The sequence below is a fragment of the Equus przewalskii genome, unplaced genomic scaffold (assembly GCF_037783145.1).
Source record: "Equus przewalskii isolate Varuska unplaced genomic scaffold, EquPr2 ChrUn-6, whole genome shotgun sequence".
In the NCBI taxonomy this organism is placed as follows: domain Eukaryota; kingdom Metazoa; phylum Chordata; class Mammalia; order Perissodactyla; family Equidae; genus Equus; species Equus przewalskii.
In genome coordinates this window covers 1,554,562-1,581,133 of record NW_027228754.1, presented here as the reverse complement: position 1 = coordinate 1,581,133, position 26,572 = coordinate 1,554,562, and the positions used below count along the sequence as shown (strand labels likewise).

Here is a 26,572-nt window from a genome sequence, read left to right as displayed (position 1 = left end):
CTGATTGATTCTAGAATTTCTGTGAATGATTAGATTTTGGAGGCTGTGAATGACTGGGAAGGGAGGGGGAGCAATATTTACCCCCAAATCCCTCATTGCAGCCTAGAACAGAGATCAGGAAAACACCCCTAATAGTTACCTCTCTCCTCCCCCATCTCCTAAGTATCACTCAGCAATGGGGCCAATTCCACTTATAACAGTCTCCAACTGGAGCCCAAGCACTGGAAACATGGAAATCCCAGACTGGACTTCCTAAAATTCTAATAAGGGCCAGGAATCTATATTGGAAGAAGCAAAAATAGCCGATCACAAGTGAATGGCCCACATATCACACAGAGAGCATCAGTCAGAAAAAAAAAAAAGCTTTACTGAGAGAAAATACACAACAAATTCCAGAGTGCATGGTTTTCAGCCCACTCCATCACCCCACTAGCAATAGGAACACAGACCACTCAGTCACCACACATTCCCTATCTCAGGGAGGAAGTGCAGCAGCTAACATCTGGTCTGAGAGCTGCTAGGAAAAGGGGCAGAAGGAAGGAGAGTCTGGGAATTCCATCCTTTCACTCTTCCCTTCCTTCCTGACCTGTTCTAGTATAATCTGACTGTCCCAGGATGCAGAATTCCTGGTTAGGGGCAAAGAAATAGCAGCAAAAGCATTTAAGGGCAAGAATTCAACTGGGACTTTCATATTCAGTGACCAGTGATAAGACAGGTGTCCAAGTCCTAGCCACCTTATTTAATCAATTCTTAGATTAACGACTTGTCCCTCAATCCCAAGATATCAAGAGGTGGACAAGGTATGAAAAGTCAAACCCAGGAGGTCTTTCCCCTATACTGTTCCATTAGGAAGGGAGCTGGTGTGGAGTTGGATAAAGAATCAAGCAGCGAAAGGTAAGAGTGTGTCCTCTGTCACACACAGTACTAGGAGAGGCAGTCCGCAGTGGCAGAACCCTTCCTGAAGTTATAGTCCAGTAAGTTTTAAAGATGGGCCAGTCTCTGGTTAGAAGAGCCATCCTGGGAACCTCCACAAGACCTAAGAAGAGGTAGGAGATCTGAGGCAAAGAGCTGACAGGAATTTCCTGTTTTCCCAATCCCGAAACCACGGTGGGAAAGTAGGGAAGGGCAGAATTGAGGATCCTTCCATTCTTAAGCCTCCTAAAACAGAAGGGGTAAGCCTCAATTTCCAATGGCCATACACAGAGGGTCAGCTGACCCCAGGTGTCACCTCCATAGCATTACTCTCGCTCATTCTCTCCTGTAAGTCCCTTTATTGCAGTCATAGAGAATATATAGATATTTAAACTTTGACAATTTTAACGTGATACATCCAAGTTTGACTTGCTTTTAATATATTTATAGATATAAAATTAGGCCTCTAACAGTGATAGGGACAGGGAGATTGCTGCCACCAAACTTTTTTAAAGTAACAAGAGGTAACATCCTTCCTATTCTTCCTCCACTTCTGCCCCTCCTCCTACCTCCCCCCAACCTCCCTCACCAGACCTAATGAGGGGGTGATGGGATGAAGAGAAGTGTGAAGGATACATAATCAAGTGCAAAACACTGTGATAGGTACAGAGAATGAATGGGGTGTGGAAAGGAAAGTGAAGCGTGTGGGATGGTTAGGGGCTCTAAGGACTTCCCAGAAAAACAGGATCCTGGCATGGGGTTGCTCAGGGGGGAAAAAAACCCAATGAAACTGTCGGAGACTTTTTAAAAATAAAGGAAAAAAAGGTCAAAAACCTAACCAAAGGGAGAGTGGCACTTCTACCACCCCCACTCTGGCCCCTTGGTACTGAATAGCCAGTTATCCCCCCCACCCCCCACCCAAGAAACAAGGGACATTAAGGAAAAGGAAACCCCGTTCCCTACCCCAAACCAGTTAACAAAATAAGCTCCCCTCTCCCAAGAAAGAAAAGGCTTTGGGGAGAGGCCATTTCTGCTGAGTCCTATGGACCTCTCCAGGGAACCCCATTCCAGGGCTCAACTCCCGCTCCTAGGTACTCTGTAGGTTCACTCCCCTCTGGTTTGTCCTTCTCCTGGGATGTCTTTCTTTTATCTAAAGCAAAAAGTCCAAAGTGCGTTTCTGCTGAATGTAAGGGCCTGGGACAGGAAAGGGCTGCCCAGGCAGGATCGGGTTGGCAGTCCCAGCCCGCCCCTCCTGGGTACGAGGCCTCAGGACGGCATGCACTGCACCCGGTCGGGGCCCTCCTCCTCGTCCGATGTGTCTGAGGAGCTGGGAGACTCATCCGAGTCTGCGTCTGTGGCCCCAACCCCAGGTTCTCGCCAGCGCTGTAGGATGGGAAAGGCTTGTTAGTAATTTCCCTAGAAATACTCTAGGCCAGGGGTCAGCAGAATTTTTCTTAAAGGGCCACATAGTAAATATTATATGCTCATGGGCCATATCTCTGTCACAACTATTCAGCAGTGCTGTTGTAGTGTGAAAGCAGCCACAGACACAATACATAAATGAATGGATGTGGCTGTATTCCAATAAAACTTTATTTACAAAAAATAGGCAGCATGCCAACTGCCACAGTTTGCTAACCTCTGTCCTAGGCCTTTTTTGGCATGAGAAGAAAAGCAGAAGAGTCACCTTGAGACTTACTATTTCTTCTCAATTCCTTCCCCACCCTCATGTCTTTGCCTTTATGAAGAAGGCACTATGCATGCATGGCGATGGAGAACAAAAAGCAGACACCACCCATTTCTCCTGGTGGCTCTTCCGAAGCTACATCAGGGATCTGATAGGGATGGGGAACAATGGATAGGAAACCCGCCAAGACCACCTGATTCCTTTTGAAAGTAGTGAGGAGGTATGCACCGGAACTTTTTACCCTCTTGAGAAGGTCACTGCCCTTGGGAGCTCACTCCCCACTCCAGCTTACCCGGTGATGGCGTCTCTGCCTCAGGTGATGCATGAGAAACCAGAGCATATGGCTATCAAACAGGTCAGTATGGTGCAAGCTATCTTCATCCCGTTCCCGCTTGTTCTTCTTAATCACCTGCAACCGAAAAGGGTTGGGGCCGGTAATGAATAGGAACCTTGGACCTGATCAGAAAAGGCTGGTGTTCTGTCTCAATAGAAACTTCCCTTAGGAACTGTTAAGCTGAAGTGGAGCTAGATTAGATTACGAAAGGATGCCCCACGTTCATCCACTAAGAAAGGTAAGAGGCTTTAAAATAGAATGATTCTTCCTAAAGATGTCCCTATCCCCACTCCACCAGGAACTAGAGGCACTTCCACGCTGCCCCATGGCCCCCTGAACGGGGACTATTCCTCGAGAGGCAATGACAGGAATGTGGGGGAGCAGTGTTAGAGCAGTGCCTTTAAAGAACTGGGCAGCAAGTTGTTCCTTCCTATGACAATGAAGCCTCATAACACTATGTGGATAAGTAAAAAGAACAATATATACCGTCAGCTACTTACGTCCTTTAACCCTGTAAGCTCAGTGGAAGTTTCAGCTGTAGGTGCCCAGATCTTGACATCATGGTCTAGGCCGCTGGTTGCCAGCACAGGCAGGTGAGGGTGGGGCTCAAGACAGTTTACCTAGTCAGGAAGAAAGGAAAGCACAGGTTTAGGTGTGTGTGTGAGCAGGATTTAAAAACCACTACTCACCTTGAGCTAAACAATTGTCTTCGATTAGGGCTAAGGCAGCTGCTGGAAAGGCAGGCCCACCCATCATGAGCCTAGGCCAAAGGGCCCTGGGGGTGGAAGAAATACTGGACATAGACTGGGTATAAAACCAGGCCCATCTCTCGTTTCCTACATAGTTAGGGGTGGCCTCATCCCCAGACAGAGCCCAGGGGTGGGCAAGTAACTGGCCAACTTACTGCTGGCTTCACAAAAAGGCAATGTGGTCCAGATGACCTCATTTACTCCAGATTCCACACTTTCACTTGCCCAAGGCTGGAAAAAACTATCTCAGTGGCTTTCACCAAGTGGCAAATTTTTAAAAATGAAGAAAGCAGCAGCTGCCGCTGAGCCCCCAGAGAAGAGTCAGAGAACAATTACATTTACTTGGCACGGTTTACTAGAACTGGAGGAAGGCAAAGGCTGGGAAGAGGCTGAGCTGGGGAGTGAGAGGGTAGTGGAGACACATGTCTGCTGGAGAACGCTGTATATCCCAGGGGACAGCATCCTGCTATCTGCCCTAAAAGCACAATAGGCTCAGCTATAGGGCAGCACAGTATATAGCAAGGCAGCTTCCTGGGGCACCCACAGCCTCAATTCAGCCACCCTCTGGGTATATTCACTGAGCAGGAGAAATGAACTATGGCAGGCAGAGAGGCCTTCTGGCTTAGGCAGCTTCCTTCTGTCCAAAAGCACCCATGCCCCCTGCTGTCTGACTTGGAATCATCAACCTTCCTAACAGGGTAGGGAAGGGTAGCTTCCATGCCCACCGGAAGAGCTGGTCCCAGATCTAGCTGCTAAAGCATTTTCAGGCTTTTGGTTAGATGAGGAATAGACAGAAAAGGCACCCAGAAGGATGAAGGTGTGGTCCTAGCCACTCCTCACCTCACCCTACCCCACCTTGCAGCTGCTCTGTAGTTCAAGAAAACAACCCCTGGCAAAAAGCCTCTTTCAGTTCTCTCTGGACCAACCTCTTCTGCCTTGCCTGCACATGCAGAGAGCAGCTGAGGGGAAGCCGGGGCCAGCATGGAAAATAAAACTGACCTATAGACTTACATCTTCTTTGTCTTCCATTTTACAAATAATCAAATAAATGCTCAGAAAAAACTAAAGTTGAGTTTGAACCTAAGGGTAAAGCAGAAACCCCATTTCCCTCCTCATCCTCCTTCTCTCACTCCACATATCAGTTCACTGCAAAGTTTATATTTGGGCTCTTTTAGGAAGTGCAAGAGGAACAACAGAATAAATTACATACAGTACCTGAGCTGGAGCCTGCAGGGGGAGCCGACAGAGAGCTTCTGGCCAGGGTACCTGATCACTTCACCAGACCTGTCTGAATGCCAGGACTTATCCTGTGTGAATAATGCCTGAGCAGAGAAAAGAGCTCTGGCCTTAGATGACTGGGCTGGGGGATGTTAGGAAAGGGATGAAGTAGCAAAGTGCTTTCGGGAGACTAAGGATTGTCCTTTGACATCATCCCCCAGCCTTATTCCTGAATGGGAACAAAGAAAGGACTAGAGTTTGAGCCAAAAACAGTCAGGGAGACCTGGGCAAGGTGGATGATAACTTCTAAGATCTCTTCTGATTCTAATATTCTACTTTATGATATAGAACTGCTGTAAGTCTGCACTGAGGCTGTTGCCTGGTGACCCCACTGCTGGGAAGTTAAGACAAAAAACCAGAGGGAGCCAACTGAGGATCACATGAATAATTCAGCTTACACAGAGGCAAGAACCAACCAGGAAACTCACTTCAGGGTACAGGCTCTATACCTCTTGTCCAAGTCCCTCACTCTTATGACCAGAAAAACTCAGGCCTGCGGCCCACCCATCCCAAACGGATGCCCTCCCCACCTGAGCACCTGGATTAATCATCAAACCCTGATACTGGCTGAGCTGAAAACAAACTGGCCTGCAGAGTGATTCTGAGAATGGACAAGTGCTGGCCTAGGGGAGGGCATTCAGCCCTGCATCTCTTGGGAACAGAACGCAAGACAATAGTTTATGATAAAGAAAGGATTCACTGGCCACTTTTGACTTGCTTCTGACTACATGCCTAATGCAGAATTCTCATTAAGACTCCAGTGTTTTGGGTGTGTTCACTGCAGATAATAGAAGAGGACCTACTGGAAGAGTAGGAAATGAAGCAGGCAACAGTAAGACACACCTTCAAGTTCAGACTTCTCAGACACTTACATTCAGACCACATTCAAGCCTTGGATCTACACTGGTCCTAGATCTCAAAAATTTAGAGGAAACCAGAAGAAAATGTGAAATAGCTTCAATCCAGGGCAAGAAACACAACAAGGAATGGGATCCTGACTGCAAGGAACCATTCTAAATTATAACACTACTCTCTGGATAAACCTCATCAAGAGATGGCTGGGCTCTTTGCAGCTCCCCACAGCTTACAAGGAATGAAAGAGAAGAGAGACCAAGCTGTCTCAATCATTCTTTAGAGGCTCTTAAACAGACTATCTCAGGTAATCAGTACAATGTAGTCTCCCAAACTCTCTCTTTCATATATTCTACAATCTAAAAACCTTATAATAGAAAGCTACTGAACTCCTTCTTGACTCTGGATCTCAAAAAAGAAAAAAAATATATGGTTAGCTGGATACATCTTTTTTTTTTTTTTAAGATCGGCCCTGAGCTAACATCTGTTGCCAATCGTTTTTTTTTTCCTTCTTCTCCCCAAAGCCCCCCAGTACATAGCTGCATATTCTAGTTATTGGTCCTTCTAGTTCTGCTATGTGGGATGCCGCCTCAGCATGGCTTGATGAGCTGTGCTAGGTCCATGCCCAGAATCTGAACTGGCCAAACCCTGGGCCACTGAAGCAGAGTATGTGAACTTAACCACTCGGCCATGGGGCTGGCCCTTAGATACAACTTAAGAGCTGACCACTCTTCACTCCTCAAATCAGGATCCTCATATTTCCTTTTTGCCCTCTCTCTGAGGAGGTTATCTGTAGAATTCAAAGGACAAACAGCCTGAGATATGATCATGGGTTGGACAGAAGGTTGCAGATTCTTTAAAAAAAACACCAACACACATTTTGCCATAATTGCTCTCTCCCTATATATACATAAATGTGTATCTGCATCTATTTGAATGTAAGCTTGACACTTCATCCTTAAATACTTAATATGTATCTCCTAAGTACAAAGATATTCTTCTACATAAACAGAATGCTACTATCTCATCAAATAAATTTAACATCGAATGCCATATTATCTAATGTACGAACCAGACTCTGATTTTTCCAATTGTCCAAAAAATGCTCCTCTGTAGGATGGCCTGCCTTCATCTCTAATGCTTTTGTTTTGGAAAAGGTCCACGCCTAGAGATACCTCACAGTGGCCAGAGGTTCTACCCTAAGATTTCTTTTTCTTCTCAATAAACTGTGCCTTAGAGGGGCAGAAGATAGGAAAGGAAAGGAAATATTCCATCAAAACCTCAGCACCCCCAGGCAATACTGCCTTTTAGCTGGCTAGACCTCTAAGACATGGTATTATGGTATCACAGTGAAAATTCAGTGGTCCTGCTAAAACCTACCTTAATGACTGGAGAGAATAGGGAGCCAGCCAGCCCAGCACACCATACTCACCACACCTCCCTTGTCCCCCTCCATGAACTGAATGATCTGGCAGGATGATTTCTCCCAGAGGAAGATGTGCCCGCAGTCACTACCGCTCACCACAAACTCACTCTTGGGGCCATAGAAATTGACGCCTTTTACTGAAATGATAAATGAGGAAATAAACCGCATGAGGGTTGGCATCAGGCCTATATATATTTATCTCATAGACAATTTAGTTATTCACTAACTGCACATCAGCTAAGAGCCAAAGAATTTCTTTCATTTTCACAAAATCACAAAAAAAATCACAAAATCACAAAAAAAAAAAATCAAGAGATTATGCATGTATAATAGATAGTTTTAACAAGATACCAGTCCCAGAGAGTATTTATATTCTCCCAAAGAGCTCCAAAGGGCTGAGGAGTTGCAGTCCCTTAGCAACAGCCTGAGTCTCATTAGTCTACAACCTACTGAACAACCACAGGCTTCACTAACGCCTTATCTGTCTCAACCTGAATCATCCCAGCTCTGCCCAGTGTCAGGCAGCAGTGCCCTATGTCCTGGGATTATCCTTGGTATATGTAGTTCATCGGTACCTTGTCAATGCTTCCTGGGTCATCAGCTGACCCAGGACTGATGGAGGTATATGCCACAAGTGCCTATAAGAAACATCTGAACTGTGCTTGCTACCAAGACTGAACAACAGCGCTCCACTCTCTGAAATCAGTAAGAGAAGCCGGCAGTCCCACTACTATGTCCAGTTCTATACCAGTCATGAGAGTGGCACTCTTTCTTTTGTCTGCCCATGGACTAAGATCCAAGTATAGGTTTTTCCCTCTCTTCTCCCCAGCTAAGGAGAAAAAGGAAAACTGCCCATTCCAAGTCAAAATTATGAGATATCTGTTAGAAGTGGGAACAACAGCAAAGAGCAGTGATTCCTCAACTTTTCTGTACATTAGAATCACACAGAGAGCTTTTAAAAATCCCAATGAAGTTGTACCCCATACCGTTCAAATTAGAATGTGTGGAGATGGGAGTATGGCCTCAGTATATTTAAAAGATTGTCAGGTGACTCCATTGCGCAGCAACGTTTGGGAACCACAGACAGAACAAAAAAGGCCAATCTTCAATGCAAATTTGGGTAAAGTACTATCACCATTCCTCCTCCTCTGTGTCATTCAAAAGAATCATTTCCTCCTCCTCCCTCGAGGTACAAGCTCACCCCCTATTTTAGGCAATTTGGTACTGACTAAGGAGGGCCTTCTTGGACTCCCTAACAGGCCTTTTAATCATGAAGTTACCTGAAGTCATAAAAAAAATACAGTCATTCTAGTGTCCTTATGCCCAAACCAAGTAACATCACTGCAGTGGTGAGAGATGCTCCAGAGCCGTTTCTCCTCTAGCACAGTAGGCCCATGAACACTCTAGGCCAATTAGGGATATACTCTCACTTGCTCTTGGTGACAGGTAGTCTACTCCTTTAGGTAGCTCCTATTTGTACAACCTGAATGAGATACTATTGTTCTCCAAGCCAACAGACCTAAGCTATAGAAACCCAGAAAAGACAGCCTCACCTGTGGCGTTATTTCTGTGGCCCTTATATCTCTTAACATACTGGGCCCCATCACTGTGAGAGGAGTTGAAGAGGTAAATGTCTTCATCATTGTAACTGGCCAGGAGCTCTGCCAAGAACAAGCACACAGCAGTGAAGGCAAAGGCTGAAAAAAGCTGGGACCAGGAGTTGGGGGTTGGGGTGGGGCTTCTTGCCAGTAGTGCCCCCTCCTAATACCCAAGTACAGCACCCATCTTACTCATTTGGAACAGCAGGCAAGTCAGGTGTCTAGGGTAGACCAGGAACACGCTGCCAACCCAGGGGTAGCAGAATGCCCAGGAAGATCATACCCGTTAACTCAGAAATGAGTCAAAGGCTTAAGAACCTGCTCAGGCAAGTAGCCTGGGCTTCAGGACAGGCCCTGGCAAATATCATCTGCAGCATTCTGCAAGTGGTGCCTGGCATCTCCAAGGGTCATCTGCTACATCCTCCCACTGTGTGCTCACCATCAGCAACTACTCCCCAGCTGCTCCACTTGGAGCTATAGCACAGCGGTGAGCACTGGAGGGCACATGCCTCACTGGCTCAGCAGCTCCCTAGACAGAGGGGGCATGCCAGCCTAGGAGCTGGGCCCTGCTCACGTACCTGTGCCGTCGTGGCTGTACACAAGACAGGTGATGTTTGCTTTGGACTCACTGTTCACCTGCAATAAGGAGCAGATACTGACTGATGCCCCACCCCCCCATTTGTTATACCACCTTCAGGAAACAGGTTTTCCTTCAAACTCCCCTATACCTTCTCTCAGAGATTGAGAGAGAGAGAGAGAAAGACAGAGACAGGAATACAACTGATGAAATATGACCACCTCAGGGGGGAGAAGGCTTTCTGTTGGTTGTCTTCTGTGTGCTGGCCATCTTATATACACATTATCTCATTAGCCCTGACCATCGTGGTGCAAGGCAAGATCTTTATCTCTGTTGTCAATAAGAAAACTGAGGCTAATAGAGGTAAGGTGACTGCCCAAGATCAGAAAGCTGGTACAGCAGGGATTCAAATCCAGGTGTCTGACTCAAACGTCCAAGCTCTTCCCCCCAATACCAACAAGTTTGGGGGCAGCTTTGGGGTCAAGTCAGGGAAGCCTGGAGCCACTGGCCCTTCATGAACCTTACCAGGTGATGAGGACAGAATTTCTTGAGTACTCCATTGTTCTCATTCTCATCAATTTTCCTCTGGTCATAAATCCTGTGGTGGAAGAGGAAATGAAAATGTCAAAATTTATAAAACGATCCCTTAAAGAGTTGCAATTTGATGTAGTGGCAGAAACAGCAGACAGCTGGATATTAAGACAGATTAAGGATATTCCCCAACCAAGGTTCTGGCTCGTGCTCTTCCTTGAAGGTCCTCTTTTCCTACCCTCTTTCCAAACGCTAACTCTTTTATCCAGGCACTTCCCATTTCAAGCAGTAATCCTCAGTTATGTCAGTTTGAAGTGGCTTCTCTCTCCTCTCAGCTTTTATATCACTTACTGTTTATTTTCACTGAAATAACAACATTACTATAGAGCTTTTTGTGTGTATGTAACATCCCCCATAGAGTTTATTGCTCATGGGCAGAGATCATGCTTTATATGTCAGTGGGTCTTCAATCCTTTCTTGAAATCTTATTTGGCCAGATCTCCCTCTCATCCCCCCAACAACTATTAGAAACCGCCACCTATATTTCCTCAAGATTCCCTCTCTCCTTCCTTCATTCTCATCAAGCATCGACCTATCTTCACCTTCCCTCATCTCTCCAATCCAAACTTTAATCATTCATTCAAGTATTTTATGGCCCATACTATGTGCCAAGTATTATGCGAGGTGCTGCAAATACAGTGAGGAAGGAGACAGCTCTAGTCCCTGTCCTCACCCATCAGTTTTCTCCAATCTCAGAGTCTTATCTCTCCACAGCTACTCTAATCTCACCCCCCAAGGACCTTGTCTGTTTGATTAGTCCACTTTTCTCAACCTCTTCTTCATCACTGTCTGCCCATTTTCTAAAAATCCTCCTTTTACTGACTGTCTTTTCCTACTATTGCTTTTTCTGTCCTTCCTCTTGCAGTCAAAGTCCTGAAAAGAGCAATCTACATTCAATATTTTCACTGCCTCACTTCCCACTCACTTCTCAATCCATTCCAATCTAGCTAACCCTCAACTCACGACTGAAACTGCTCTGGCTAAAGTCATCAGTAAGCTAACTGCCAGTGCCAGCAAGATACTATTCAGGCCTTCCTCTCGTCCTGACGTTGTTCATTACTCCTTCCCTGAAACACCTTCTTTCCTGGATGTCCAACCACTCCTTAATGTTGTTCATGGGCTTGTCTTTCTTTGTCTATCCCTTAAATGTTGATGTTCCCAAGAGGTTTGGTCTTAAGTTCTCTGACTGTATATACGGAAACTTTAACCTAGAGTCCAAGAAGCACACGGATGCCCAGAGACTGTTCGTATGCGTATTTTTCCATAGTTCTCCTTATATTCTCAAAGAGGCCAGAGATTCAAAAGGTGGGAAAAATTCTGCTTAATACTTTCTTTTGGTGATCAAATTTTATTACCAGGGCTTTAACCACCACTTATATACAAATATACGTCTCTTAAATCTATGTCTCCAGTCTACAATAACTCTGAGCTCTAGATCTGTAGCTACATGCCAACTAAACATTGTAACGGGATGACCCAAAGTAAACTCATCCTCCTCCTTCTAAAACTAAACTCATTCCAAACCTACCCCTTCCCCTGAATCTCTTGTCAACAGCACTATCCTAAATTTAGGTGGCCATAGGGGAAATCAGGTCCTTTCCCTCCTGCATAACTAATTTTTTTTCTGTCAATTCGACTCCCTGAGTATATTTCTTGACTTTATCTGCTTTCTCCACCCTTAGTCATTTTTTGCCTACATTATTTGTAGTATCCTTCTAATTGATTTCCTTGCTCATACTGTCACCAGAATTATGTCTAAAATGCAAAATTTCATGTAAATTCCCTGCTTAAATCTCTTCAATGATTTTGTACTTTCTACTAAAGTCCACACTCCTTAGTAATGCTGCCTACCACTTCTCAAAGATCCCATACATTATACAAAAAAATGAAAAAGCTATGCTTCTTTGAAACATATCATGTCACATCTTATCTTACCTCTACACATACTGTTTCCTCTACCTGATATACTAATTACCCATTTGTCTTTAACACTTCCTCTGTGAGGAAGAACAGCTAATAAAATGGTTTCTACCATATTTAAGGAGTCTGATCTGAGTTCAAATACAAACTCTGAGACTTTATAGATGAGTAATACTAAGTTATGTAATATATATATATTTTTTAATTCTTCTCCCCAAAGCTCCCCCGTACATAGTTGTATATTCATTCTAGTTGTGAGTGCCTCTGGTTGTGCTATGTGGGAGGCCACCTCAGCATGGCCTGATGAGCGGTGCCATGTCCACCCCAGGATCCGAACCGGCGAAACCCTGAGCCACTGAAGCAGAGCGCACAAACTTAACCACTTGGCCACAGGGCCGGCCCTATGTAATATTTTTAATCCTTATATATCTGTTTCTTCAGAACGCTCCTTAAAGGCAGAGATCATGTCTAGCCGAGTGTGTCTAGCACACAGCAGATGCTCAGCAAATCCTGGATGAATAAACGAATGAATCAATATATGTTTGTATTCTCCACAATCCCTTGCTTAATATCCTGCATAAAGAGACTATCCAGGAAATGTGTGCTTTGCTAAATGAACCAAAAAAAAAAAAAAAACAGAAAGAGGAAACTACCATATTACCCATTACTATTCTTCAGAAAATGTATCAGCTGATAGATTTTTTTTTCCTCTAAACTATGTCTAAATCAACAGCTCTCAAATGTCATTAAGCCATCATAAATTTCAGCAAATCAGTAAAAAAATTTAAATATTCAATATTTTGGTGTATGGACTATTCTGTGTTCCTCAGTATCTAATGCTTTTTGTCCTTCTTCTTCATGGGGGAAGTTCTTACCTTTCTTCTCCTTTCTTCCATAAGTATTTATCAAGAACCTACTATATTCTAGGTATGATACTAGAAGAGGGGTTGGCAAACTTTTTCTTAAATGGCAAGACAGTTAAATATTTTAAGCTGGCAGGCCAGCTAGTCTCTGTCGCGAGTGAACTCTGCCACTGTAGCATGAAAGCAGCCATGGATAATATGCAAATGAATGGCTGTGGCTGTGTTCCAACAAGACTTTATTTACAAAAACAGACGGTGTAGTTTACCAACCCCTGTGCTAGACAGTGGTGATACAAAGATGAATACAAATTTTTCCCCTATTTTCTGAGCATAGGACAGGAAGGAGCTTGATATTTCTACTTATTTTGAAGACATCGTTTTTTAGAGCAGTTTTAGGTTTACAACAAAACTGAGAGGGCAGTACAGGGATTTCCCATACACTCCTTGCCTATATACATGCACAGCCTCCCCCATTATCAACATCACTCATCAGAACGTTATTTTTTTTTCCCACAAGTTTTGGCAATTATGAATAAAGCTGCTATAAACATCCATGTACAGGTTTCTGTGTAGATGCAAGTTTTCAACTCCTTTGGGTAAACACTAAGAAGTACAATTGCTGGATCATATGGCAAGAGTATGTTTAGTTTTGTGAGAAACCAACAAACTGTCTTCTAAAGTGGCTGTATCATTTTGCATTTCCACCCACAAGGTATGAGTTCCTGTTGGTCCCCATACTTGCCAGCATATGGTGTTGTCAGAGTTCCAGATTTTAACCATTCTAATAGATGTGTAGCGGTATCTCACTGTTGTTTTAATATGCATTTTCCTAATGACATACGATGTGGATCATCTTTTCTTATACTTACTTACCATCTGTATATCCTCTTCGGTGAGGCGTCTGTTAAGGTCTTTGGCCTGTTTTTTCAACTGGGCTGTTTGCTTTCTTACAGTGGAGTTTTAAGAGTTCTTTGTATATTTTGGATAACAATCCTTTTACCAGATGTGTCTTTTGCAAATATTTTCTCCCAGATCTATGGCTTGTCTTCTAATTCTCTTGATATTGTCTTTGACAGTGTAGAAGTTTTTAATTTTAATCAAGCCTAGCTTATCAATTATGTCTTTCATGGATCATGTCTTTGGTGTTTCTACAAAGGCATCACCACACCCAAGGTCATTGAGGTTTTCTCCTATGTTATCTTCTAGGAGTTTTATAGTTTTGGATTTTACTTTTAGGTCTATGATCCATTTAGAGTTTAATTTTTGGAAGGGTGTAAGGTCTGTATCTACATTCATTCTTTTCAGGTGGATGTCCAGTTTCAACACCATTTGTTGAAGAGACTATCTTTGCTCCATTGTACTGCCTTTGCTTCCTTGTCAAATACAAGTTGACTATATTTATGGGAGTCTATTTCTGGGCTCTTTATTCTGTTCCATTAATCTATTTTGCCAATACAACACTGTCTTTATTACTTTATAGCTTTATATTAAGTCTTGAAGTCAGGTAATGTCAGTCCTCCAACTCTGTTCTTCTCCTTCAATATTGTGTTGGCTATTCTGGGTCTTTTACCTTTCCACATAAACTTTAGAATCAAGTTTGTTGATATCCATGAAACAGCTTGCTGGGATTTTGACTGGGATTGCACTGAATCAATAGAGCAAGTTGGAAGGACTGACATCTCCACAATATTGAGTCTTCCCATGCCCTTGACATTAAATCAAATGAAGAACGGTTTCAGCAGTGTCTCAACACTCTTACTGCATCTGTCTCCACAGGCCTTCAGATACCCACTAACTTGTTACCTTAAGCCTCTCTCTTCCCTCCTCACGTCCTCTTTCCCCCCACCTGCTGTTAATCTAGTGTTTTCTCAGTGTTTCTGACATCAGTCTAAGGATAGGGGAGCAAAGGGACCATTAACTGACTGTGTTGTATGAACGAGGGCCCATACCAAATCCTTTAGCAACAAATTTACAAGTCAACCAATCACAATACCAAATCTACCACCACAGGATTCATTCATCTGATACATTCTCCTTGTCTTTGCAGCTATAAATTCTTAAACCAACCTAAGCAAGATTTAGTAGGAGGACCTCACACCTATACCACCTCTACTTGCCTACTTTTGTTTTCTTTCTTCCTTTTTTGGCCATAGGCCAAAAGGCATCTCTCTAAGGCTTCCCTTAAATGCTTCTTCACAATCCTAAACTAAAATTCAGTATTCCTGATGCAAAAGCCTTGAGGATGAGTAAGCTATTTCTCTGTATTCCTGTCAAGAAATTCCTTCAGGCCAGGAGTGAACGCTAATGATATGATATAAAATACGCAGCAAAAATATTTTCAAATTTGTACTGGAAGGTGAGCTCTTTAGCTTCTTTCAAAGAAAGAATCAGAAGGGGCTGGCCCCGTGGCCGAGTGGTTAAGTTCGCGCGCTCCGCTGCAGGCGGCCCAGTGTTTCGTCGGTTCGAATCCTGGGCGCGGACATGGCGCTGCTCGTCAGACCACGCTGAGGCAGCGTCCCACATGCCACAACTAGAGGAACCCACAACGAAGAATATACAACTATGTACCGGGGGGCTTTGGGGAGAAAAAGGAAAAAAATAAAATCTTTAAAAAAAAAAAAAAAAAAAAAGAAAGAAAGAATCAGAAAGGGGAAATCCCAAAACATCCAACTGGCTAAACTGAAGAGGTGCCAGATACACTGAAGATGATCCTAATGTCAGAGAAGAGCTGGGGTGCTGGAAAGGCTATCTGCTTGTGCCGGGTCAGTGTGCCTCAAATTCTACACCCTTGCTACTGCCAAGTAAATAGCCTATTATCTGCTGAGAACTTGGGATATACAAAGGGATAGAGGATATTGAGGCTGACAACAGACAGAAGATCTGAGTATTTCTCCTTGTGTGGAAATGATTTCCAGCCCCACTCTAACCCTGGGAAAGTACTAGCTTTGGATTAGGTATTATCAACTGAAGTTCTTTTTTTTTTTTTCTTAAAGACTGGTACCTGAGCTAACAACTGTTGATCAATCTTCTTTTTTTCCTCCCCAAAGCCCCCCAGTACATAGTTGTACACTAACTGCAGTTCTTAACACAGCCAACTCTCCAGTTTTGTCCAAACATCAAGGTTCTAGTGGTTGAATTATCTAGAGACACACTTTTCAAGCAATCCAGAGCTCTAAGCAGGAAATCCCAATTAGAAATTTCAGTGAATGCTCGATTTGGAGAAGGTAGCACCTGAAAGTTCTGACAACTACAGTCCTTTTTGAGCAATACGTTCTCATTAAAAAAAAAAAATTACTGCTACATATTTGCTATTGGTGAACAGAGGAAAGGAATTTAGAAGGTAAGGGAAACACGGGAAGAAGAGAGTAACAGAGCCATTCAATTCTCTTGTGGCAAGATTCTTGAACAAGCTAAAGTCATCTCTCACATATTTCTAAAAACTTAGTCTATCCCCATGATTCTTATTAATAAAATTAATTTCAGAATACAGTTATAAAAATGTGCTCTCATTTAAAAAGATAATGCTGGAGCTGGCCCCGTGGCACAGTGGTTAAGTTCGTATGCTCTGCTTCGGCGGCCCAGGGTTTCACCGGTTCAGATCCTGGGCGCGGACATGGCACCACTCGTCAAGCCATGCTGAGGCAGCATCCCACATGCCACAACTAGAAGGACCCACAACTGAAAATATATGACTATGTACTGGGGGGCTTTGTGGAGAAAAAGGAAAAGTAAAATCTTTAAAAAGATAATGCTTTTCACCCACCATCAGGAAAGCTTTTAAAGTCATTCATTTTTCTAGTGATCCTTTCCTTGCTTCCTTTCAAACTGATGATCCCACGGTAACCAAAAAACAGGCCAACTAGATAGAATTGGGATACAGTTTGTGACTAAGGGCCACAAGGAAATTAACTGGTACACACGGAGATTAAAGCCATGAACTCTGTTTTCCTTAGGCTATGCCTCAATAGCCAGTTACAACATACATTCACAGTCACAAAGATATCATTACAGATAAACACAAGTGGTTCAGGACAGTGGGAACCAAAAACCCTGAGTTCACACTGAGTACTCCCCCAAGTCAAATCATTTCTGTATCTGAAACTAGCCTTCAAAATATCTGGTGTATGTTAACTTATATGTGAAAAATGGTAGAAGATATTTACTAAACCAGCACTTCCTAGTAAACCTGGGTTTATGCCTTAGCTGCTATGTGGTGACCTTGGTCAATTCATCAAACTTCTTTAAAACTTGATAATCTCTATAATATGTTAAGCCATCCTCAGAGATTGTTACATTAGGGAACAGAATGCCTCAGAAGGAGCTTAAACTCTCTGGAAGATGGTAAAAAATTCAAGATGGTAGTTAACGGAATCCTAGGCAATTCATACCTTTCCATAAGAGACACCTGGTAGTACACAAGGCATGAGAGACTCCAACTCTCAAAGACACAAAAGAGCCACAGACTCACCTTACAAACTGATCTCGTCCACCCACCGCAAACTGGTGGGTATTGGCAGGATTCACATAGATTGTATACAGCCCCACTTTCTTCTCCTTCTCTTTTGTCACCACCAGTTTCCTTTAAGAGTAGAAAAACATGAAAGTTATATTCTCCAAAAGATCCAGATGGTCATGGCAAGTGAGAGCAGAGAGAGTAATACAGACAGAGTAAATCATAAACCAAAGAGATTCTCATCTGGAAAGAAAGAAAAAGGTGGTTTTGTCTGTTCTGAACACTGGAACAAGAAAAAGACAAAAACCACCTCCATGTATATTTACTAAATACTACTCTGGGAATGGGAAAAAAAAAACATATAATGAAGTCATTTTCTGGTGTTCCCCAAGAAGTTAAAGGCATATGAAGGTACTGCTCCTCATGTAGTCTCAGTTTAGCTGGAGTCCAACACGATGATAATCAGTCACTAAAAAGACAATACTACCCACATCTCCCCATCCTTTATTTATAAATACTTCTTTCCAATCATTTGGGAGCAGGGATTGAGGGGAGGATGAATCATAGAAACAGTGGACAGAAAAGACGCTAAAGTCAGAGACTATCTCCCAGATTCCAAAATGTGTCACTTAAAACCCAGCTTTAAAAATGCACACTGAAAAATGACAAGAAATAGTTTTCTAACACATGGGCAATCCAAAGGAAAACGGCATTCTTCTTTCCTTAACTGAAGCAAATTAGGAAAGAAGTTTCTTATGAAGATAGCTGTTTTTAAGGCTGGAAAATAATTTCTAAATTATTCTTCTGGGTGTACCACAAAAAAGGTGATCTTTAGGAGGGCATGGGGCCGTGAGGAAACCCTATAAAATTTCAGAGTTTTAAGCCAGAAGATTCTGGCTAAATAGCCATAATTTGACCCAGCTTAAGCATGGCACCATGAATACTCTTCCCATATCTAAGTGTCCAATCAGTCAAATTTGACATCATAAAGATTAGTAAATTGACAGGAAAAGAAGGGTCTTTTTTTTTTTTTTTTTGAGGAAGATTAGCCCTGAGCTAACTTCTGCCAGTCCTCCTCTTTTTTGCTGAGGAAGCCTGGCGCTGAGCTAACATCCGTGCCCATCTTCCTCTACTTTCTATGTGGGACGCCTACCACAGCATGGCGTGCCAAGTGGTGCCATGTCCACACCCAGGATCCGAACCAGTGAACCCTGGGCCGCCAAGAATCCAAATGTGCAAACTTAACCACTGCGCCACAGGGCCAGCCCAAAGGGGCTAGTCTTTAGCTGTTGTCTTTTTTGTTTATTTTTTGCTGAGGAAGATTTGCCCTGAGCTAACATTTGTTGCCAATCCTCCCTTTTTTTTTTGTTTGAGGAAGACCAGCCCTGGGTTAACATCTGTGCCAATCTTCCTCTTTTTTTTGGTATGTGGGACACCTCCACAGCATGGTTACTGAGTGGAGTAGGTCCACATCTGGGATTCCAACTGGTGAACCTGGGCCACTGAAGAAGAGCACATAGAACTTTAACCACTCAGCCATGAGGCCGGGCTCTAGCTTTCATTTTTAATTCTAAGGTTTTGCTTATTTCTGTTGCTACGGAAACTCAAAGAAATAGAACCATGACAATGAATTTCTTTGTAAAGAAATCATTTTAGCATCCTCTCTGTATGGTCAAAGTCACTCCAGCCTAGAACTGCTCTACGCAAAGTGGAGAGATTTTATTTGATTTTAAAATCTCCACAGCCTCCCATTAAAAGAATAATGTACAGAGGTCATTAAAAATGACTGTTGTTAGAGAAAATACACACACACATACATAACTCTCAAAAACACAAGACAGAAAACATATCAAAGAGTTTCAGGAACAAACTAGCAATGGAGAAGAGGCAGCTCTAATCAGGTTTTAGACAGGGAAGAGGAATGGGGCGGATGCTGCTCCTTTTCACAGGACCATTTCAATTTCCTCAACAATTTGGATTTTCAAAAGGAGAAGGTTAGACAAATATAAAAGCTATCATGTGGAAGCAAAATGAAGAAGCTGAGGGGATAAATTATGAAGTACTGGCTCAACTGTCATGTAATCCTGACAAAAAGCTCAGTCTCTCTATGCCTGAATTTACTCACCTAAAACAATTCTCCCTCCCAATGGATAAGTGCACAGAGTACCCTGAGCTCTTTGAGGAACATGCAGAGGTGTTATAAAAATGATTAATCATGACCGTAGGAAAAAAAAACCCAAACATTTTCACATCAGAGGGAGGCAGCACACAAAACAATAAGAAACAAATTACTAAATTTTGCTTTAAAATTTGCAGTTTTTTAATGAGCAGGTATGTTTCACTAAAAAAGAAAATGTAATTAGAGATCAGACCAAAAGATTCCTTTGAAGAATATCTCCAAGTGTCTTCCACTGGCTAAAGGAATACCCTACTCACAGCTCCAAATCTAACTCCTTTCCTAAGATGTTAGCCAATTTTGCCAGCTTCAGGAGACTCAGCTATCATATATACACAAAAGAAAAATTCCCCTATGCCAACTCCACAAAGAAACACCTCTGATACAGGTGGATGTTCAGGCACCAGCTTAACACATAAGGATAGCTTGGATTTTCTGGCCATAACCTTCACATTCAGTCCCCTACACCTCATTTGAGCCTTCTATTACTTCTTCAATCTTCCTAAAGCAAAAACTTTTTGAAGGCTCACTGTCTCTTATTCCTCAAATCCAGAATTTGGACCTTCTTCTATTCTAAGTCCATCCTATGTTCTCCCCTTTAGTTTCTACCCCATGTATTATTGCCTGCCCCTAGATCCATTGATCAACTCTCACTCAGATATTCTGCCTACATCATTTCATTCCATAATCTGCTAGTCATCTGTTCTGCCTATTACTTGAAACAGATTCTCAATTCCTTGTGGCCTGACAGTTTTCCTCTGACCCTGATCCACCAGATAAGATCTTATTCTGCTTCACAACTCTCTATCAGAGCAGACCAACAAATTTCTATCATTTTGTGCATCTTTGCCTTTCTCCTCTCCTCTGGAAAACTTGCTAATGTTCTATTATCAGCAGAAAACCATGGAACTTTAGAACCCAAAACAAGAAACATCATTCAGTTCAAGAGATTAAATGATTTTCTCAAAACTAGATAATTGTAGGCTAGTACTAGAAGGCAGATCCCTCGTCACCTAGGCCTGCTGCCTTTCCAGTATAAACCCATTATCTCTCAACCTTCAACCTCTTGAAGGTTTATCTAAGTAACCAGTATATCCTTTCTGCAAGCCTAAAACATTTAGCAGTTTTTGAAATTCTTCTACTTTCTAAAGAACTTTGATACTTATCTCTCTAAAAATAAAAGTCTAATAATAATCAGCTTTAAGATTATATTCTCTAGGGGCGAGCCTGGTGGCACAGTGGTTAAGTGCACACATTCCACTTCAGCAGCCCAGGGTTCTTCAGTTCGGATCCCGGGTGTAGACATGGCACATCTTGGCAAGCCATGCTGTGGTAGGCATCCCACATAGAAAGTAGAGGAAGATGGGCACAGATGTGAGCTCAGGGCCAGTCTTCCTGAGCTAAAAGAGGAGGAGTGGTAGCAGATGTTAGCTCAGGGCTAATCTTCCTCAAAAAAAAAAAAAAGATTATATTCTCTAAATTAACCTACGTTTTACTTGCATGCTACATAAATCGGTAACATCCCTTACTCAATACTGGTACAAGATTTACTATAATAATTTTTAATTTTATTTACTTATTTTTTATTTTATTATTATTATTATTTTTGCTGGAGATTTGCCCTTAGCTAACATCCATTGCCAATCCTCCTCTTTTTTCCGCTTGAGGAAGATTAGCCCTGAGCTAACATCTGTGCCAATGTTTCTCTATTTTTTTTTTTTGTATGTGGGACACCTCCACAACGTGGCTGGTGAGTGGAGTGGGCCCACACCCAGGATCCAAACCCATGAACCTGGGCCACTGAAGTGGAGCACACGGAACTTTAACCCCTCGGCCATGGGGCCAGGCCCAATTTTTAAATTTTTTTTTTTCCCTCTGCTTTATCTCCCCAAATCCCCCCTGATACATAGTTATATATCTTAGTTGCAGGTCCTTCTAGTTGTGGCAATAAATTTTTAAGACAATAACCTAGATAATCCATCCACAAGATAGTGGTTAAATAAACTGTGGTACACCAATGCTATGATGTATACGTCATGGTCAAAAACAAGGTAGACCTTTACGGTCTGACGTAGAAAGATCTCCAAAAGACATAATGTGAAAAAAGCAAATTACAGAAACATGTATGTTTGTTTATATATGCATGTAATTATCCCATTTATGGGAAAAAGTGTATATGTATATATCAAGATACATAAAAGTATACAAAACAGATTGGAAAGGTATTCAAAATTTTTAACAATGGTTACCAATAGCTAGAAAAGTGGTGGAGGGGGCAGGGGAGGAGTACATGAGGGAGCATTTACATTTTGTCCATATAATTTATTTTAATTCCTAAAACAAGATGTACTTGTTTATTATAAGAGCAATAAAAGTGAAAAAAGGAAACTAAAATAATTAGTAGCTACAATTTAATCAGTTCCAGCCATGGTGCCAGACACTATGCTGGGGCATCAAACACATTTATCAATAATCCTCACAGAAACAAGAGAAAGAGAGAGACTGATTGATTATGCCCACAGTGAGGCTGAAGTAACTGAAGTTCAGAAAGTTTATATAGGTCATAAATAGTAGTGCCTGAGTTGAGGTTTAACCCAAGTCTGCCTGGATCCAAATAAGATGCTATGTTCTTCCTATGATATCACACAGCTGAAAAGGGATATAAGTCCCAAATTCATGAGTCCCAAATTCATATTAAAAGTGAACTGTAATATGATATAGCTCCACTATAGCTACCAATACTTTTGTTCAAGATTTATCATTTAACTGTTTACATGTTTCTATATATAACTGAACTGAAAACTACATAGGACCCTATCTCTAAGCTGCTTTGCAGAATAATGTGCTTCTTCTAAACTGAGTGGCATCCAAGTGAATGGAGAGTGGAAGATCATCAAGTTATTAAAGCCCACATATAATAAGATAACTGAATCTTGCTTTAGAAATAAAGGTAGACTGAATAGTATTTCACGGCTGAGAAACAAACAGCAACAAAGAAGTAAGAAATTCCCCTAAACCTTAATCTGATTCTTATCATAAGCCCAAAGGAACTATTCTGAAGGACCAGAGAATTGAGCATTACCTACGGCATGTGGAATACTTTCAAGGCCAAGAGATCCAGTTCTGTTACAATTCTACTGCTATACTTACGAAGCTGGTCGGTCTTGTCTGAGGTCAATGGTGAAGACAACTGCATCTTCACCTGCAGAAAGGAACGTACAGGGAGAATCTGGTTCCAGGGCCAACTGAAGGAGAAAAACGGGAAAGGATGAGGTTTCTAAAGATTAGAATTAGAGTCGTCTAGTTTATTCCTTTATCTTTAGGAAGGGCTACATTTAAAACATTTCAGCAAGAGAAATGTCTACCTTTTTTGTTGTAAAATCTCAGAAAAGGAGCTAATTTAATAAGCCCATTCTTTCTTGTTATGTGTGAATTATTTACAGCCTGTCGAAAGGACAGGCAATTTGCTATTTCAACCAAGCCCCCAAGGGATTTGAATAGTGTTACCAAAGGATAATATCAGCCATTTGGACTCATTCTCAAGTAAAATCAATTCTAGACGCTCAGGTGGGGAGAGAAATGGTGCCCAAGTTTCATTCCCTGCATCTTAGCTCTAACAGTTAGTTATCTAATGGGTTGAGGGTAGGCTTAAGAATCAAAGAAACAGGTAATTTTCAGATTTCCTGAGCCATCTGGGCTAGAAAAGGATACTCCAGGTCCACCTACATATTTGCCTCGGGTTTATAAGAAGAAAGAGTCATTCTCTTTCCATGGCATGGAAGAATATAGTGCCTTCTCTGAGACTAAGCAGCTCTTAGCTCCTCAGTGGCTGCCACTATGACTATTTGGCCTATATTCCCAGATCTAAATAGGGCTTCCAGAAATAGTGCTGTTTGTGCACTGAGAGTTGTGAGCAGAAAAGTTGGAGCTCTCACATATGAGGAGCCAACCACCAGGACCCTGGAGCTGTTAAGATGTTTTAAATACAATCACAGTAATTATAAAGGTTTAGAAGGCATAGGAGACCTTCAAACCACCATGGGTCAGCTTGGGGGTTAGGTACAATCGAGGCAATGCCATACGTGAAAGATCTAGAGATCTCTCACATACTTGTCTTCCAAGAAGTTTAGAGTGGCTGCTTTTTCTCCCTTCTTATCTACAAATCTTAGAACTGAAAAAAGTGAGGCAGGCGACCACAACAAAGGGGACACAATGGGCAGAGATAGGAGAGGGCCTTGGCTGAGATCCACAGAGGAGGTGGATTGCACAACCTTTGGGGCAAAGACTTAGTTACCTTGTGGGATGCTCCCTTGTGCTGGGCCACACGCTTTGTATTCTTGCAGCACTGTGTGGCAGACAACTCTGCTACCCGCACCTGCCCATCACGGGCACACATGGCCAGGGTGGAATCACCACTGTTAGGAAGGAACTTGGCCTGGGTGTTAAGAATAAAAAAAGGGACACACAAAAGAAATTGAGGAGGTGAATTTGAGAGGGGAAAACGTGATGACGATCCCAAATCATCCACTTTTGTTGCACAACAGGTGGAAACTTAACTCTCCTACTCTTATACAGTTGGCTGAAGTCTAATTTCTTCCAAGAGTTAAAGGAGAGGGAGAGAAAAAACTTCTCTGATGTAAGAGAGCATTTCAGGTGACTCTGGAAGGTTGAACTGGTACAGGATAAGTGCTCAGATGAACTAGGACTCTACCTAGTAGGGGGAAAAAGTAAAGAAAAAAAGGAAGAAAATCTATTTGACTCAGGAAGCAAAAATAAATTTGCTACAAAGAAAAACAAAAATCGGGGGGATGCTGGGGAAGGAAAGAGAACATGCTCAGGGATAAATGGCTGATACTAATATGATGGCTGGGGCTGATGAGTAAACTCTCCAGAGAATAATAATATAAATTAACATTTATCAAATATTTATTAAATACCAGACAGTTCTGCTTAGCTTCTTGTTATTTAATCTTCATAACCCTCTATGTAATTAGCCCTATATTACAGATAAACTGAAGACAGAGGTTAAATAACTTGCCCAAGATCACACAGCTATTAAAGCATGGGACCAAGATTTGAACCCAAGGAGTTTGGCTCAAGAGCCTCTGCTCTTATATGCCTCCTACCAGGGGATGTTCCGTACCTTCCTGACGATTTCCAAGCATCCTACCTATGAGGCTTCCAACAGTCTTCATGCTCAAAAAAACAAAAGGTGGCCATGGGTCTTCTGGTATATTTAACTCCTCTAAGTTATTATGGAAGCCAAGGTAGAACAGATTCCTGATGTCTAATTCCTACCACAACTCACTATCAGCTCCCACTCCAGGCAGCAGCTGGGGTTTGCCTAATTCATGTCTGATTTTCTCAACTGCTGTTTTGCTCCCTTGCCTCACCTGGAAGACATTGCTTTTGTGGCCGCTCTCAAAGTCCAGTACTGGCTGCCGCCGCACCCAGTCCCAAACCACCACTTTTAGGTCATCGCTGCCACTGGCCAGCCAGGTGCCGCGCTGGTTAAAGTGCAGGGTATTGACACAACCAGTATGGCCCTCAAGCCCATGCTGCAGGCGGAAACGCTGCACAAAGACTCTTGCCCCACAAGCCTCATATACAAAGCGGGCACTTGATCCCAGCTCCCGCTCTCGAAGGGCAGGAAGGGCTTGCCAGCGAGGTCGGGGCAGGGCTGATGTCTCAGAGGACACCCAGTCCTCTAGGGCCCGCTCATCATCTGATGAGTCCTGGTCACGGTTGGCCCGCTTGCGCTGTACACGGCGCCGAGGATGCTCTTCTTCTTCCTCCTCTTCTTCCTCCTCTTCTTCTGAGCGGTCATGGACTTGGTTTTCATCATTGATGGAGTAATGGCCAGTGTCCTCCATGCTGTCAGAGTCCTTGTCTTCACCTGAGCTCTCTGTATCTGTGCCTCGACTTTCTGTGCTGGTGCGGTTGGGGCCACCCTCATCCCCGGTCAAGCTCAAGCTCAGGTCTGAGGCCTCCACTTCAATGCCTGAGGATGTCTCCCTTCCCTCCTCAGCTCCAGACATCTCCTCTGGACTGCTTGACAGGCTTCCTGCATGTTAGTGAGGAATGGGTGGTGAGGGGGAAAAAAATAAGGAAATAGGACAGTGATCAGAAGGATTTTCCCTCCTTAGTCTAAGAAATCATCACATCAAAAGACCCAGAAACAAACTCTGGTCAAAGTGTTTTCATAACAAATGCTTACAGAGAGTACCTTCTGAGGGAGAATATTATAAAGGATGAGAAATTGAAAAGATTAAGATCAAAGCCACACACAAATAAAGGTGCTTCAACACAAGTGAAGAACTGCAGAACAACCTAAGATTCTAACAAATTCTCAAGAGGTACAGCATTGGATTGTATGAAAGTATGCCCGATACAACTACCTTAGGGCTCTGTTGTGCTGGATAGGCATCCATAGTTACAATAAATAACTAAACTGAATATAAGAGAAAAGAATAGCCATCCCCAGCAAGAGTTGGCATAGCCATCTTCTGAAGAAAGACGGAAAACAACTGATTAAAATCATTTTGACAAGAGATGAGGAGTTGGACTATTTCCCACTTCAAGAAAGCACTACTTAGCCCCCTAACTCTTAAATCCTAAAGTTTCTTCCCCCAAAGTCCTAAAACCCACTAAGAATCCAAAAGGAGGCAGAAGAGACCAACAGGAATTGTGATCATTTGAGTATGTTCTTGCTCACTGTTTGCTAATAAATGTATTCTGACTTACCTCCATTAATAATTTTAATACTATTTTTAGTTATAGGAACTCTTTATTGAGACAAAGTTTTATTAGGAAGCATACGTAAAAGTGACAAAAAGCAGGGATACTACAGTGGTACCTGAGGAGAAAAGTTCACCATCTTTTAGGTCTGCCATGTTGGTAGTTACAAAATAACTGGGTCACTTTGAGCGATGTAATCCCCTACAGTTAGATACTGCATTCTCCTATCTAACAGCCAAATCATATTCCAATGAGCACTCTGGCAATGTTGCAGAGCCACTGAACACAACTTCCAACATAAGGTCAAGGTGTGAAGAAAGGAAGGGAGAATAAAGATTTTAAACAATGCTCACGGCCACCTTTCCTCAGATGACTAAAAATTTTATCTTGCCAGAAATAAAGGCTGTTAGAAAAGGCA

General features: G+C 42.6%; 1 protein-coding gene across 32 annotated transcripts in view; it reads right to left on the bottom strand.

Annotated features, from left to right (window-relative positions):
* Window positions 1–26,572, bottom strand: part of DCAF8 (DDB1 and CUL4 associated factor 8) — a 79,375-nt gene that overhangs the window by 36,688 nt on the left and 16,115 nt on the right. For 17 of the 32 annotated variants that reach the window (XM_008520473.2, XM_070608406.1, XM_008520471.2 and 14 more), the window contains 11 exons: window positions 24,810–25,480; window positions 23,711–23,851; window positions 22,567–22,661; window positions 17,256–17,366; window positions 9,939–10,011; window positions 9,415–9,472; window positions 8,792–8,899; window positions 7,245–7,375; window positions 3,434–3,553; window positions 2,892–3,008; window positions 347–2,295 (listed from right to left, as the gene is read on the bottom strand). In XM_008520473.2, coding sequence (XP_008518695.2) covers window positions 2,179–2,295; window positions 2,892–3,008; window positions 3,434–3,553; window positions 7,245–7,375; window positions 8,792–8,899; window positions 9,415–9,472; window positions 9,939–10,011; window positions 17,256–17,366; window positions 22,567–22,661; window positions 23,711–23,851; window positions 24,810–25,480 — 1,742 coding nt within the window. In that variant the 3' untranslated portion in view covers window positions 347–2,178. Of the gene's footprint in view, window positions 1–346; window positions 2,296–2,891; window positions 3,009–3,433; window positions 3,554–4,897; window positions 7,376–8,791; window positions 8,900–9,414; window positions 9,473–9,938; window positions 10,012–17,255; window positions 17,367–22,566; window positions 22,662–23,710; window positions 23,852–24,809; window positions 25,481–26,572 lie in introns of those variants that run through there. The other 15 variants (XR_011536933.1, XM_070608411.1, XM_070608414.1 and 12 more) reach the window with 3 other exon arrangements.